The sequence below is a fragment of the Crassostrea angulata genome, chromosome 8 (genome assembly GCF_025612915.1).
Source record: "Crassostrea angulata isolate pt1a10 chromosome 8, ASM2561291v2, whole genome shotgun sequence".
Classification (NCBI taxonomy): Eukaryota; Metazoa; Mollusca; class Bivalvia; order Ostreida; family Ostreidae; genus Magallana; species Magallana angulata.
In genome coordinates, this window is record NC_069118.1 from 52,797,955 (window position 1) to 52,811,382 (window position 13,428).

At 34.6% G+C, this 13,428-nt stretch overlaps 1 protein-coding gene across 3 annotated transcripts in view; it reads right to left on the reverse strand.

The window, feature by feature from the left end:
- Positions 1-13,428, reverse strand: part of LOC128158056 (cAMP-dependent protein kinase type II regulatory subunit-like) — a 28,464-nt gene that overhangs the window by 2,456 nt on the left and 12,580 nt on the right. Inside the window, exons 6-15 of one of the 3 annotated variants that reach the window (XM_052820743.1) lie at positions 10,814-10,878; positions 8,630-8,771; positions 8,072-8,173; positions 7,308-7,382; positions 6,897-6,962; positions 6,160-6,177; positions 5,049-5,109; positions 4,448-4,516; positions 4,031-4,122; positions 1,594-1,638 (exon numbers count right to left, since the gene is read on the reverse strand). In XM_052820743.1, the coding sequence (XP_052676703.1) occupies positions 1,618-1,638; positions 4,031-4,122; positions 4,448-4,516; positions 5,049-5,109; positions 6,160-6,177; positions 6,897-6,962; positions 7,308-7,382; positions 8,072-8,173; positions 8,630-8,771; positions 10,814-10,878 (711 nt within the window). In that variant the 3' untranslated portion in view covers positions 1,594-1,617. Of the gene's footprint in view, positions 1-1,593; positions 1,639-1,758; positions 4,123-4,447; positions 4,517-5,048; positions 5,110-6,159; positions 6,178-6,896; positions 6,963-7,307; positions 7,383-8,071; positions 8,174-8,629; positions 8,772-10,813; positions 10,879-13,428 lie in introns of those variants that run through there. The other 2 variants (XM_052820741.1, XM_052820742.1) reach the window with 2 other exon arrangements.

The following is a 13,428-nucleotide window of genomic DNA, read 5'->3' on the forward strand; positions in this document are numbered from 1 at the left end:
TCTGGTACTCTTTGTTATGAATAACCTTCCTTTTGTAAGTTAGAATAAACAACAAATTATGTATGGATAAAATTATCAATTACATTGCATTTGACGAAGACTTTTCTCAGTATGCGAGAGGTTATTTTTTCCAACATTTTTTTATGCAAAGATGGTCATATGACGATTTTTAATTCAAATTCGGTGCAAAGATAAAATGAAGCATTAAACCTTTATCTTTTCGTGTCATTTAAGGAAGAAAACAAAATACGTTTTAATGTTAATGTGTTTCACGCTTAAATTTGATGTCATGGTATTAGAAACACGGGTGCAAAATCTTCAACACAGTTTGTCCGTTAATAAAACAACTAATATTACCGGGTTAAATGTTTTGTGCTCAGATTATTGACGTTTAATTCAGATGGATTGGAATAAAATGTGCAGCACCTTAATAATTGTTATGACATATTTCAGCCAATTATTTTACCTCACAACCTTTTCTGAGCAACTGTTGACGTCATCTTCGCATCATTTGGACATTGATACGCTTGGTATGTAAAACCCACTTGTCCGACCCTTCTCTTCACTCATAAATTTCTTAAATACCCCTGTTTTACGTTTGCTGTTAATTAAGTTTAATTGTGGGCAAGGAATTTTCCCTATCGAAATTTTTCCTGTACCCATACAAAACCTCATAATCTGTCGCAGAGTTGCAGATGTTAATGACCACCTAAACGTACCGACCCACAACCCTTCTCCGCGAAGATTTTTTTTTTAATTTGGAGCTCGACAACGGGAAGATCAAAGCTGGGCTCAGTAAAGAAGATCTTCTTAACACGATAGGGAAGCCTCACTGCTCTCTATTGGCACCTAAAGCTTCGCTTTCTGCACAACAAATACAAACGTACCTTTCTATAGAATAATTTCTTTGCGCGAATGCTGATGCAGAATATTGAAAAAGAATAGAACTTAATTTGACGATGCGCTGATACAATAAAAATTGCATTTAAAAATGCATTAACATTTATATATGTTGAGGAGAAACATCATTGAAATCTGAATTTTCTTTTAAAAACAAATCACACTTATTAAATATCAAATATTTAGCTAGATTCACAATTATGTGTCTGCATCAAAGGCGGGCTGCATTGCTAGAACATCAAAGAAAGCTGATTCCAAGAAACCAAACAGAAAGCAGTGAGATTTTCCCTTTCTTCCCAATGAACAAGCTTTAACAAGCAAGCTTACATTAAAATTAAACTAACCAAGCTTTGAATATTCTGCAGATTAAAGCTTAATATCTTCTGATCCCTGAGTGCGCATATATATAACTACTGCAGGCCTGTAGAACAGAGTAAATCCGGACTCCGTATTGAGATGAATCACAGGCTGGTGTGTTAAGGTACACTGTCGGCACACTACAGGTTAATTCTAAGTTAAGGTGGTCAGACTATGGAGTGAGCTCTGTACAGTAAACTGGTGCGCTGTGAGATTAGAATCACTGCACCCTCCTCCCCCTTGTTGAGAGGTGGACGGAAACGCCCACTTCTTAACAAGGGGCAGATCAGGCAGGAAAAGAAACAGAGAGAGAGAGAAAAAAAAGAAGATTGTTACCCAGAAAAATAGAAATCCCAATCTCTACAAATGTTGCTTTGATATCTACAAGAAAACAAGTGTTTCTGTTAATAGAGAGAATTGAGAAACTGTCGCGCCTCTACATAAAGAGGTCTGACTGTAGACCCACTAATAAAATGGTATAGTCCTCACAAACATACAATATAACATGTTCACACTGTTTTCTTTATTTCAGCAGTTGCACAATGTTGAAAACTGAGGATTGAGTTAACATACACTATTATAATAGAAGAACATTGACGGATAGGATTTATTTATAAACTTTAAAACAAGTCAATCCAATATATTTGAAACACAAACAAGAAAAGAAAAATTGGTAACAAGATTTGACTTTTAACCAGAAAATATCCGCCATTTCTGAAATATCAATTTAAATTAAAATCATACACGTATATATATATAGTATAGACAAAATCGTAAGCCTTACATGTATACAGAAATAAATGACCAAGGCAATACATCATTACCAGGAACTCTACATAAGATGTAAAAAATAAACTACGCTGTGAGAGAGTTAAATATATACTTTCAATTGGCAATTATTGTGCAGTTTTAAATAAATTTGTTTTATTGGGGTGTGAACGTAAAAAAAATAGGCAAGGACTATAAATGCTTGAACATTGACTGAATAGTAGGTCATTATATTCTTGTAACAAATTTTTTTTCTTCAATTAATAGATACTACATGTACAAAAAACGCACTAGTTAAGTCCTGCTATCAGACATTATTCGGTGTTATGCTTGAAGCACTTGTCATCTCTGGCAAATAATAATAACAAAAAAAATCATAATAATACTAACAACAAAAGTAAAAATCTACTGATGGTATTTGTTCAAGGGGAATAACTTTGGGTGATTATTTTCATCTTGAGACTATCAGGTTTTCCAAAAACCCAAATGTAAAGCTGTGACTATAACTGTCAATATTGCCGGTGAGGAAGCGACGGTCACTGCTGGAGTATACCAGTGCTCCTTAGAGTTTAAAGCACCACTCTCATAACTGTACTGTAGGCTGAGTATTCACCTTTGGCAAGATAAGTTCTCTTTTCTTATGTATAGATATACAGGTAAATAAATTTATCTTTATGTCTCTCAATGGTGTTTTTAAAACCTGAAGTAGTTTGGCATTATAAAAATGGAAGTTGTTTTCATTCACAAGTTCTCTTTCAAATTAAAAATATAAATATCTATCTACTAAACTTTCATGATTTGAGGGGAAAAATATCCAGAATCAGCTTTTTTGGTGTAACTTCTTCATTTATTTGAGATGAGAAAGTGAAGAAAAACTCAACTTTGGATAAATAAGCTAGCATATTTGCTAAATGCAGACATCAACAAAGATTTGAGACCACAAAAGGCACTGTGTAATCATTACATTTTGTGGTGGCTCAGTTTTTGTGGAATTCATTGATACCTCTCATCCACAAATTGACATCCTTCACAAATTATTGTATTTGGGTTATATAGTCATATTTCCTTTTGTAGGTATAAGAGAATACACGAAATTACATCCCCATGAACCTGTGAAATTTAAGCAATCCACAAATATTGGCCTCCACAAATTTTAATGATCCCACAGTATAAGTCACAAACAGACTTCAAAAATATACAACCATATCAGACCAAATATTGACAAATATATTAAGCTCTTTTACCAATTACAAAATAAAAATTCAAAATCAAAGTACTCTGAAACTGGAAAATACCCTTACGTAACAGTATTTCACATATATGCAAGAACATGTACACAGATACAGTCATGAACAAGAAAAAAAACTTATAATATAAGAAATTGATAACTTATAATCCATAGGTAATGGCAGCTAAACTAACATGAACAAATGAGTTTATACAGTTGTGGCCATGACAACGCGAGTAGCCCATCACGTGGTGCACAAAATATCAGGTGTACTCTAATCACACTACCCAGAAACTAATATCTTAGCAATCCCGTAAATCGGGATTCATTTTTCTTTCCAATTTTATTCTGCTAAAAAATTTCTGAATAATATAGATTTCCCTGATAGAAACAAACACTTTGATGACTAGAACATGGTACACAGATTTTGAGGTACACGTAAGTAAATAACTATAAGTTTGGAATAAATAGTAGTCACTCTGACAGATACACACAGATACAAAATAAAAGAAGGAAAAAATTCAAGTCTACTTGCAGTAGCAAACACTAAGAGGTCGGATTTTTAAAAATCTTGCTGATAGTAATGAGTACAAACAAGAACTATCGTAGAAATCTCGTGGGGTGAGAGTTACTGGACCACACAGTTAATGTCGTCTTACAAAAGGGGGTGAGGGGGAGAAAAGGTCAAAACTGGGCTACTACGGTCAGTGAATGGTCTGTAATGATGTAGGTGCACACTCAACGGAGATCTGAAATGCTGGCCTTGTCACCAAATACCTGAATAAGCTGCTCTTCATATTCGTCTATGTTTCTCTTCATTATATCCATACATGGACCCAGTAACCGCTCAAATGCCTGCACATCAAGTACTGTAAAAGACAGGCATTATATTAACTATAGCCAGCTAATAATTACACGTTTTACATTGTTCACTAATGATGAACTCCAGCCAGCCAATAATTAGACAAGTATTGCACTTTTAGCAAAGTTTAGTTAGCCAATTATTAAGCTTTTTTTTCTGTTCTCATATTACAACATCCCTTTTCTGTAACAGTATTCATCATTTTCAGCAAATAGTCAAGAATAGACTCAAAATGTAATGTCAACTTCATGACATATTCTAAAGAGTATCAATTAGTGGCAGAACCTTGAACCTTATAACACACACAAATGAGGAGGCAAGAAGAATCTTACCAGCACACTTTGTTTTCCCAACAGAGTATGCGGTGGCAGCTCTGGGTTTATGAGTAACGAGGGCAAGCTCTGAAACACAAATATAAATGCAAATTACACCAGCTCATTTAATAGTGTCCCTTGACATTTCACTGAAAAAAAGATTTAACATTTATTTTAGCATGAACTCACATCATTCAATGTGTATCGGTTAACTGTTCACAAAAGAAAAGAAACAGCCAAGAAAATGTTATGTGTCAGTTTTTATCAAGTAACAAAAACATATCAATAATGAGGCAGTTGATTTTCAACATTATTCTAGGTCAGATGCAAGTCAGAATTTATACATCACCTTAAAATAAATGGTTCACTAATGCAAACAAATACATAGAATTTTAAATGATATTGAAAATATTTTCAGTGTTAAATATCTGGAATTAATTTTTAATATATAATAATTTATGAAGAATTATAATTTAACTAAAATTTAAACTTTTTCAAGATTGAAATTGTAGTTTCAAGAAGTGCATCCTTAATTTTAGTTCAAAGCCATAAATGAAGCCTTCCTTCATGAAATTAAAATGAAATGATCTTCTTCAGCAGCACTAGTAATCTATCATACCTCCAAAGTAACCTCCCTTTGTGTATCTCTTAACTTCAACTTCTTTGCTCTCTGGGTCTTTCTGTAATTTACAAAAATGACATCATGATTCCTTTTTTGCATGTACAAACAGACAACACATCAACATTGAGAAATTTCATCGTTTTGTTTAATATATTGCAGTGCATGTCTGTAAAATAAACAAATGTAAGGTTGATTTCCTCACAATAGTTGTTGGAAAGAATATTTCCTTCACTACCGCAACCAGGATTCTTGTGTTCAAGCAATATGATAAAACCATTTATACAGATCATTACAAACTCTGAAGTAGGCCCAACCCTTAAGTCGTACAGAAAGCTTTTACTTGTTTTAGCTGAATCAGCATTTTTAAAAGAAGCCGAGGTGCAAACAAACTAAAAAAATGCAATCCAGAGTCTTGTACAGAAAAGCTGTTAAATACATAGATCAGAAAGCTTTTCTAAGCTTACAGGGGAAATAAGTTTTTATACCTTAACTCCAAATTGACAATCATTAAAAAATCATTAAAAAAAATAAAAATAATTAAATCATCACTGTCCCTGACATCATCATACTGTTAGACATGCAAACAAGTTGCTTTTTTCAATTATAGTTTTAGTTTTTACAATTTGAGAATGGTGACTTAAAACGAAGCCTACTGTCAGTACTGAGGCTCTGTTCCTATCTCTATATTTACTACATGTATTAGGGTGAAGGTTGTACAAATAAAAGCTTATCTACATTTCCATATCCTAATGCATGTATAAGAGTGCAATATGAAGGCATTCTGTTAAACATGGCCCAAATCCAAGTCTCTGCAATTCATTGGTCAACCATGATACTTGCATTTTGATATCTTTTCAAACTCCCTTCCCTATTTTAAGCCATTTAAAAATCGACCTTTCCAAATTTGAAAAATTTTGTGCAACTGGTTTTTCTCCCTTCCCCAAAGATCTTTATATTTCATTGTGTGTGCAACACAGACTGAAGCAGGCAGTCACAATAGAGTGTTAAACCACAACAGTGAAACCCTGTGACGCCCACAGCTACAACAGCAAGTATCAAGTCTTTACAGAGGCACACAACAAAGTCGGTGTCCGACAAGAATTCTCACCCCTTCATCAAACTCCTCCTGAAACAGCCAATCACAGCTCTCAATCTTTGTTTGGTTTTTTTTTTTTTAAATCGTAAATTTCAAAACTATGATATTAAGAGTAGCTAATTAACATTATGTAGCCAGCAACACCTATTTAAGATGGCATCTTCACACACATAGAATCTTAACCCAACCCGTTAAACACCAACCATTTCCGAATACATTTCTTCCCTCTTTGTAATTTTGTTACTGTTTAATGGGTTTATAGGAGCCGGTTAATTAATTCATTGTCAAGAAAAAACCTAGACAATTCCATTTACCTTTCTTGGTTCTCTAAACTTTTTTTAAAAAAATATGAAAGTTTAATAAAAAAATAATTTGAGTGACTATTCAAAATTTTTTTTGCCTATAATCTTGCTACTTTGAAACCTCATGGACAGTAAATTGATACGAATTAGAAATTCTTTGTCATATATCAATAAAAAAATTCATTTGTATTTAGCATGTGTTTATGTTGCAATTAAAAAGAGTAGCAAATCTTGAAAACATAAACATCCTAATTGCTTATATAAATACTGCAGGGATATAGAGACACTTGCAGAGAAAAAAAAACAGATAAAGAGAGTAATAATATCAAATAATCAAACTGAAAAAGAAATTTTGTGCAATAAAAAATGATAGATATTGAAATAAAGTTGGAGAAAGTTTCTATTTTTTTTTGGGGGGGGGGGTGTCTTGGGATCACAGAAATTTACCTGGTTCTTGACGGTCACCCGCACCTCTCCATCCTCAATGAAGTACATACAGTCTGCCTCATCCCCCTGTGATTCAACATAAGATAGATCAAACATATAACTTATAATATTAAACCATCAAACACAGAGGGGAAACTATATGTCTGACTCAGCAAAAAAAACAACATGCTTCTGTTTTATGGTGAATGTTTATATACGACAGAATACCTCTGTATTTCTTTACACAAAATACCTTGAGTGTCTTAAATTTGAAAACAAAAGCGCAATTGAAGTCATTTATTGTAATGGTAATGTTTTGGTTGATCTGGTAGTAAGCCTTCTAAGATTGCTGTACAGGTGCAAGTTCCTCATGATTTCTTGAAAAGACCCTCATTTTGATATATATGTCCTCTATCCCCGAATATTGCATACCTGTTTGATGATCACGTCTCCATCTTCAAAGGATCTAGTGACCAGGGCATCAGCCACATTCATTCTTTCATACAGCTGAACGAAAAAAAAAAAAATCATGATGGATGAAATTTTTTAATAAGGTAATGTTTGAACAATGTTAGCCTGGAAAAAATAATTTTGTGCATTCCTAATTTGACTGTCCTTTTTATGCAGTCTGACATTTGCGGAATCTAGGACTGTGGACATTTTACTGTACACAAGCGTGATCTCTGGCATTTGACAGAGTTTGACATAGCACTCAAGGCCAGTAAGGACGCATGATCCTCTGTCATGCGTGTTGAAATCTACATAAAATATGCTAACTATATACAGACAGTACAATAGCCCAAAACTTTGTTGTAAAGCTTTCCAGTCCTGAATTTCTCATTTTTATTAACTGTTCTGATAGTCATAACTTAACTATCACTATTAAAAACAAAATCAACCCACTTGACGCTTAAGAAGTGAAAGTTTTTGCATGGATGAGTTACCCTAGTCTCTATATCATACATCTCATACAGTATATACCTGATGTAATCAAGTACATTTGAACAACAATAACTTATTATCATATTTCATTTGAACTTTGACACAAACTTGCCATGCAAAATGGGTTTTTTTAAACCCTATAACCCCCTTGGTTCAAGAGAATTGAGGTAACCAGTACTGCACTTCTCCTTGCTAGTTAATTTACAGTCCAGGTTTATAATAGGGAGATTAGGGGGTTTTGTACTTGGACTTACGTCTAGAGTTTTCAACATAGGAACATTGTCTATTAAGTTCTCATACATCTTTCTCTTGTTGTAGGCGTTCTTTAGGACGATTCTTCTAAAGGTCTCTCTGTCCTACAAAAACAAACAACACAAAAAAATGTCGCATAACTCAAAGTCAGCCAATCAATTAACAGGAAGACTGAGACATAAATCTCGAGACTTCTTCAATAAATTACGTAAGATATCCATTGTTTACATGCAAAAAGCTTTTTATTCAGGGATCAACAGTCGCACGTAAGAATTTTATAAAAAAAGCTTTCAATTAAGTAACATTCTTAGAATTTTTGATTTGTTTTGCTTAACAATTTGGTTAGTTTTTGGGCTGTTTTGCATTTTTGGGGTCTTTTTTATGAGTACGGTATTTGGATTTTCTAGCTAATTTTGTTTGCTTTTTATTTATTTCATTAATTTTTCTTTACAGGGTGTGGGGAAGTAGGGTTGGCATTAACTTTTCTTTATGGGGTGTGGGGAAGTAGGGGGGGGGGGGGGGGGGGGTCGTGCGGGGTTCCAGGGTCATATATAACTTACCATAGCCCAAAGAGAGCCAGTAGATGTGGCCACAATAGTTGCTGCCCTTGGCTGGTTATACATAAGAGCTAGCTCCCCAAAGCTCCCCTTATTCTCGTACTTTCCTACTGTGTTGCCATTCACAATGATATCAAAATAACCACTGTCAAAAGAAAGCAAAATTTAATCATACAAGCAGCTCGTGTATATAGAATTAAGACACAGGACATGTTTTCTTTCTTAAAAAATTAATAACTATTTTGTGTTTTAATATAACAAAAACCAATTTATCAGCAAGATTATTCACTGCACTTTTTTTTTCATAAAATTTGTAAACCTTTCAACATTACCGGGTATTTTCTAAATTTTGTTCAAATCTGAGCGAGATTGCAGATGAAGAAGGAAAAAATTGGTTTCTGATCAAATCTTGTCTGACTGTTAACAACTATAAAATAATCACAGCTGCTACTGATAAAACACTGCGATTACCAAGTTGACACAGAATTTTTTCTCAGAAGTCATATGTCACATTACCATCTGAAATTTCAGAACCATGTAGAACTTTCATTACAGTAATTTTTCATAAAGAAACTACCATAATTATACAGAAAAAAATGAGTAGCTTTATAATTCGAAAACCACAACTAGAGTGAAAATTTTAATGGTTTGTGTAACCATCTAGTCAAACAAGCTGTAAATGCACAATGGAATCTCAACTCTGTAATCGTCACAGTGCAAATTAATTACGAAAAACGTCTCCAATTCACATCCAGTATCATTACCTGGTAAAAACCTGACTACGACACCATAAAGAATCCCATTATGATATTTTTATTATTATTGTCACACAGGTACAAATTCAAATAGTGTGGTTTTTTCACAGAGAATAATATATCATAAAGGAAGACTATGTATTCCCACTTTGTCAGGTGTCAAATGACTGTAAAAACCATTGTGTTTAGTTAATAGATTACGGTAAATTTCATCATCAAAACATAATGTCCAAAAACTGAAGCATTTATCTTTAAAATTTCAACATACTGAACAATTTTTTAGTTGCACGGTAAATCTCAACAAAGCTTAAATACCTCCCCCCCCCCCCTTCCAACACCTAAATATTTCAATTACTTCGAATTCATCATGCTGTCATAAGAAACTAACACCTAACTAACAGCTGATCTTTATCTATCCCTGCCAAGAAAACAAAAATTACGTAGGCATATTATGATACGAACAAGCCCGAACACAATATGGCTTAATGCATGGTCCCTATATCTATTAAACGACTATTTGAAATGGGATTTATTTTGGCACAAGATTGCCAGTGAATAACCTGGAGGTAAATCCATCTGGAATAAGCTTCTTACACTAAGGTCCGAGTTACAGAACCCCTCCACTGTTACCAGCCAAAACCTAGAAGTGTTGACAACATTTATGAGCCTGTTTGAAATTTAATTTGCATGAGTTATTTCAAATGAAATTGCCAATGCATTGGAAATAAATGCTTTAAATCCTGATTATTCCTTATCGTTCATCCTCTCTTCACTCAATGGCTGATTTAGATATATTGGCTAACGTTCCTGCTATCTAGCAATGAAGTCTCAATCTAAGTGTAGTCTATATGGAGCACGTTTCTAGCAATCTCTGAGAGAGTGATGTTTAACCTGACAGATTTCTTCTTCTTTTTTTATAGAGTATATCTCAATTATCACCACCAAGAGAGTATTATCACTTGTTACACAAAGCATTGGAATAGATAAATTCCCATACATGTAAATAATTCATAAAAGATTTGGTATATTAGTAGACTTCTAGGCTGCATTTAGTTTTGAACAAATTTATAATTAATTGATGTTTTTCTCCAATGTTGGGGACAATTTCATGTAACAATGCCAGTTTCCTATGCCACTAAAGCTAAGATAAGTCTCAATCTACTTCAGCTGCCTTCTGGATTTTGGATTCCTGATGAGTTCTCCCAAGTTTCCGCACTGAGTCCCCCGACTTATCAAAATGTTATTATTATTTTGTCTCCTACGCTAAAATAATAGATCTTTAGAGCCCACAACACATTGGATAAAAACCGATCCAATCAAACATGGAGTCAATAAATCTCGCATCCACCAATCAGGCGGGTCGGAAGAGTTGCTAATATACGCACCTAATGATCTGGGCCCCGGTGAATACAATTAAGGAGTACATACTCACCTCTCTATCACGTAGAAGTTATCCCCATCGGCTCCCTGGTCTATAACATGGTCCCCCTCCACAACCTACAGACACAAAATAATCATTCTCTCACTGCAACTTCTTGTCCTCATACAAATACATGACATTCTTTAAAAGAGGAGGGCTCTATATAACATGCATGGGTTTGATAATCAATCACTGATTTTTAATGACAAATTCTTTCAACTTTTCATCTTATTTGCAATTCATAATGCAGAAATTTATTTCTTTTAATTGCTGGCGATAAAACACATTAGTTTACCTGTAAAATTTTAAACAATTTGTTTGGGGTTTTGGTTGCACACATTTACAGACAAGTACAAAGATTGGTAGAACTACCGGGAAAAAGCAGACATAGGCAGTATTGCAGAGAGATGTATGCTTTTTAATTGCACCGAAATTGAGCCCTGGCACTCGATCTCCAATCATTTCACACTGATACAGGAACAACCTTGACGTAAACCTTCAAAGATAAGTCCGAGGTTCGTGCTTAACCGTTCAGTCACTTCCCTCGAGAGTTTATGTCAATAACATTCTTCTTTATCTCCACTAAATACATGTACCTAGGCTAACCTTGGGAACCTTAAATTGTTTGAAATTCTCTGTACACCTTAATACAACCAGCATTACAGGCATTACAACTTGTAAGCTAAAAGATTTTACAAGACACTGCACACAAACAAAAAGCCAATATGCACGCTATGTGTGCCTTTCTCCTTGACAATTTATTGAACAAGAATGTAATTTCAAGAAATGTTTCAGTATTAACAGAAAACAGCTGAGAGCATTAGTAGATGATCAGCCGATTCTAATTGTAATACACATCTATAATGTATAATAATGTGTAAAACCCCTCACTGGGAAATGAGTTATCAACATCAGCTTTTAAGATCTCTGTGGATTTCATGGCAAAATGACAATCAACACTTTTCAGGAGAAGTAAGATTATCCCTTTGAAGAGGGAAATGAAAAAGGATATTTCATGCATGCTAGGACTAACCCATATAGCTGAATCAAAAAAAACTTTGAAATCATTTTTTGAGTGTTGAGACAACCCCTCAGTAATTGGTTCTGAGGAAGATGAATAGAATAGCTAATGTGTGCTCTTAAGACAGGTGTATAGTGACAGGTTTCTAACATGACCAGGTGTAAACTCGGGTCTCCAAAGTGACCAGGTGAACTAGACAATTTATCTTCATTAACATTCATATCACAAACGGCCTGAGCCACTAATCTGCAAACCAACCACAGAATGCAGTACTTTGCTTTCCACTCAGAGTGGTTTGTAAGTGGGTCTATACGTATATACATGCATTCTGAAGGTCTTATCATTGAGCCGTTCTTTTAAAGTATTCATACAAAGTAAACAAAATCATAAATGTCTGGGCCACACAACAAAAGGGTAGGGAGGGGACAAACCTTTTATAAAATATCAGGGCTTTATGCAGATGACACAATTACAGCTTACTTAAATGTCAGCAATAAATTTACCTGTATTTAATACATTATTCTTCAAAAAAAGACAGCACACTAAACCCTATATATTAAATGCCACACTGTTTGAACAATTGTAAACTGGAGCTATCATGTTTTCCAACGCAACATCTCCGGAATCCTGACCCCTTATCACAAAATGGATGAAAAACATTCTCTCCCCTTTCAAATAAGTAAAGAAAGTTTTAATGGATACAACAACTACATCATTGATGCAAAAAGAAACTTTTACTCCAAATGTGGAGCAAATTCCAAATAACATGTAAGCATTGCAAACATAATTTCAACATATCAATTGTATTATTTTGTCCCCGCCCTGAAATTACACCCACCCACTTTCTCTTCAATTCTTTGGCCCCATTGTTGATGTTCTAGATTATCTAAAAATTGAACAACCATTAGTCTCATATTGAACGAAAAATAATAATAAGCCATGGACCTTGATAATTGGATTGCCATAGGTGATGCCATAAAACGCCACCTTATCATCAAAGATTACATGGCACTTGGATACAACCGGCAAACACCTAATAAATGTACTAGCTTCTCCCCAGCCATGTTCTGTCCTAACAAGCATCTAAAAGACCTCAGCCTATTGATTTTTACTTCTGTCCTCGGTTCCCTGATAACAGAGGAAAAAGTGGCAAAAAACCCCCAGATCCTTTGGCCTAATCAGCAGTGTAATGCTTCTAAATGATGGTTAATCATGGTGCGGAAGCTTACAGAAGCCGTGTAGCGGTGGTGGCAACCACGCAGCGACGCAGGGGTTCAAGAGCCACCGTACCCTCCGGCCACTGTCTTGTTTGATATCCCTCCCATTTACTTTGTTATCGCCTCATTAAAAGATTGTTTTTTCCATCCTCAATTTACTGACATTTCACTCACTCGGCTGATGAAGTGCATGGTGAATCATATAATGGGAGCTTATTAAACAATTTACACTATCATATCTCTATTGATGCATTATCACAATGAACGCTGTGCGTGACAGTCTTTCCTTAGATTTCTATGGCTGGATTTAGTGGATTGACAACCTTGGAACAAACAAACCAGTTCCTGGAAACTCCCTGATTCTGATCAAAGATATTCAACATCTTCTG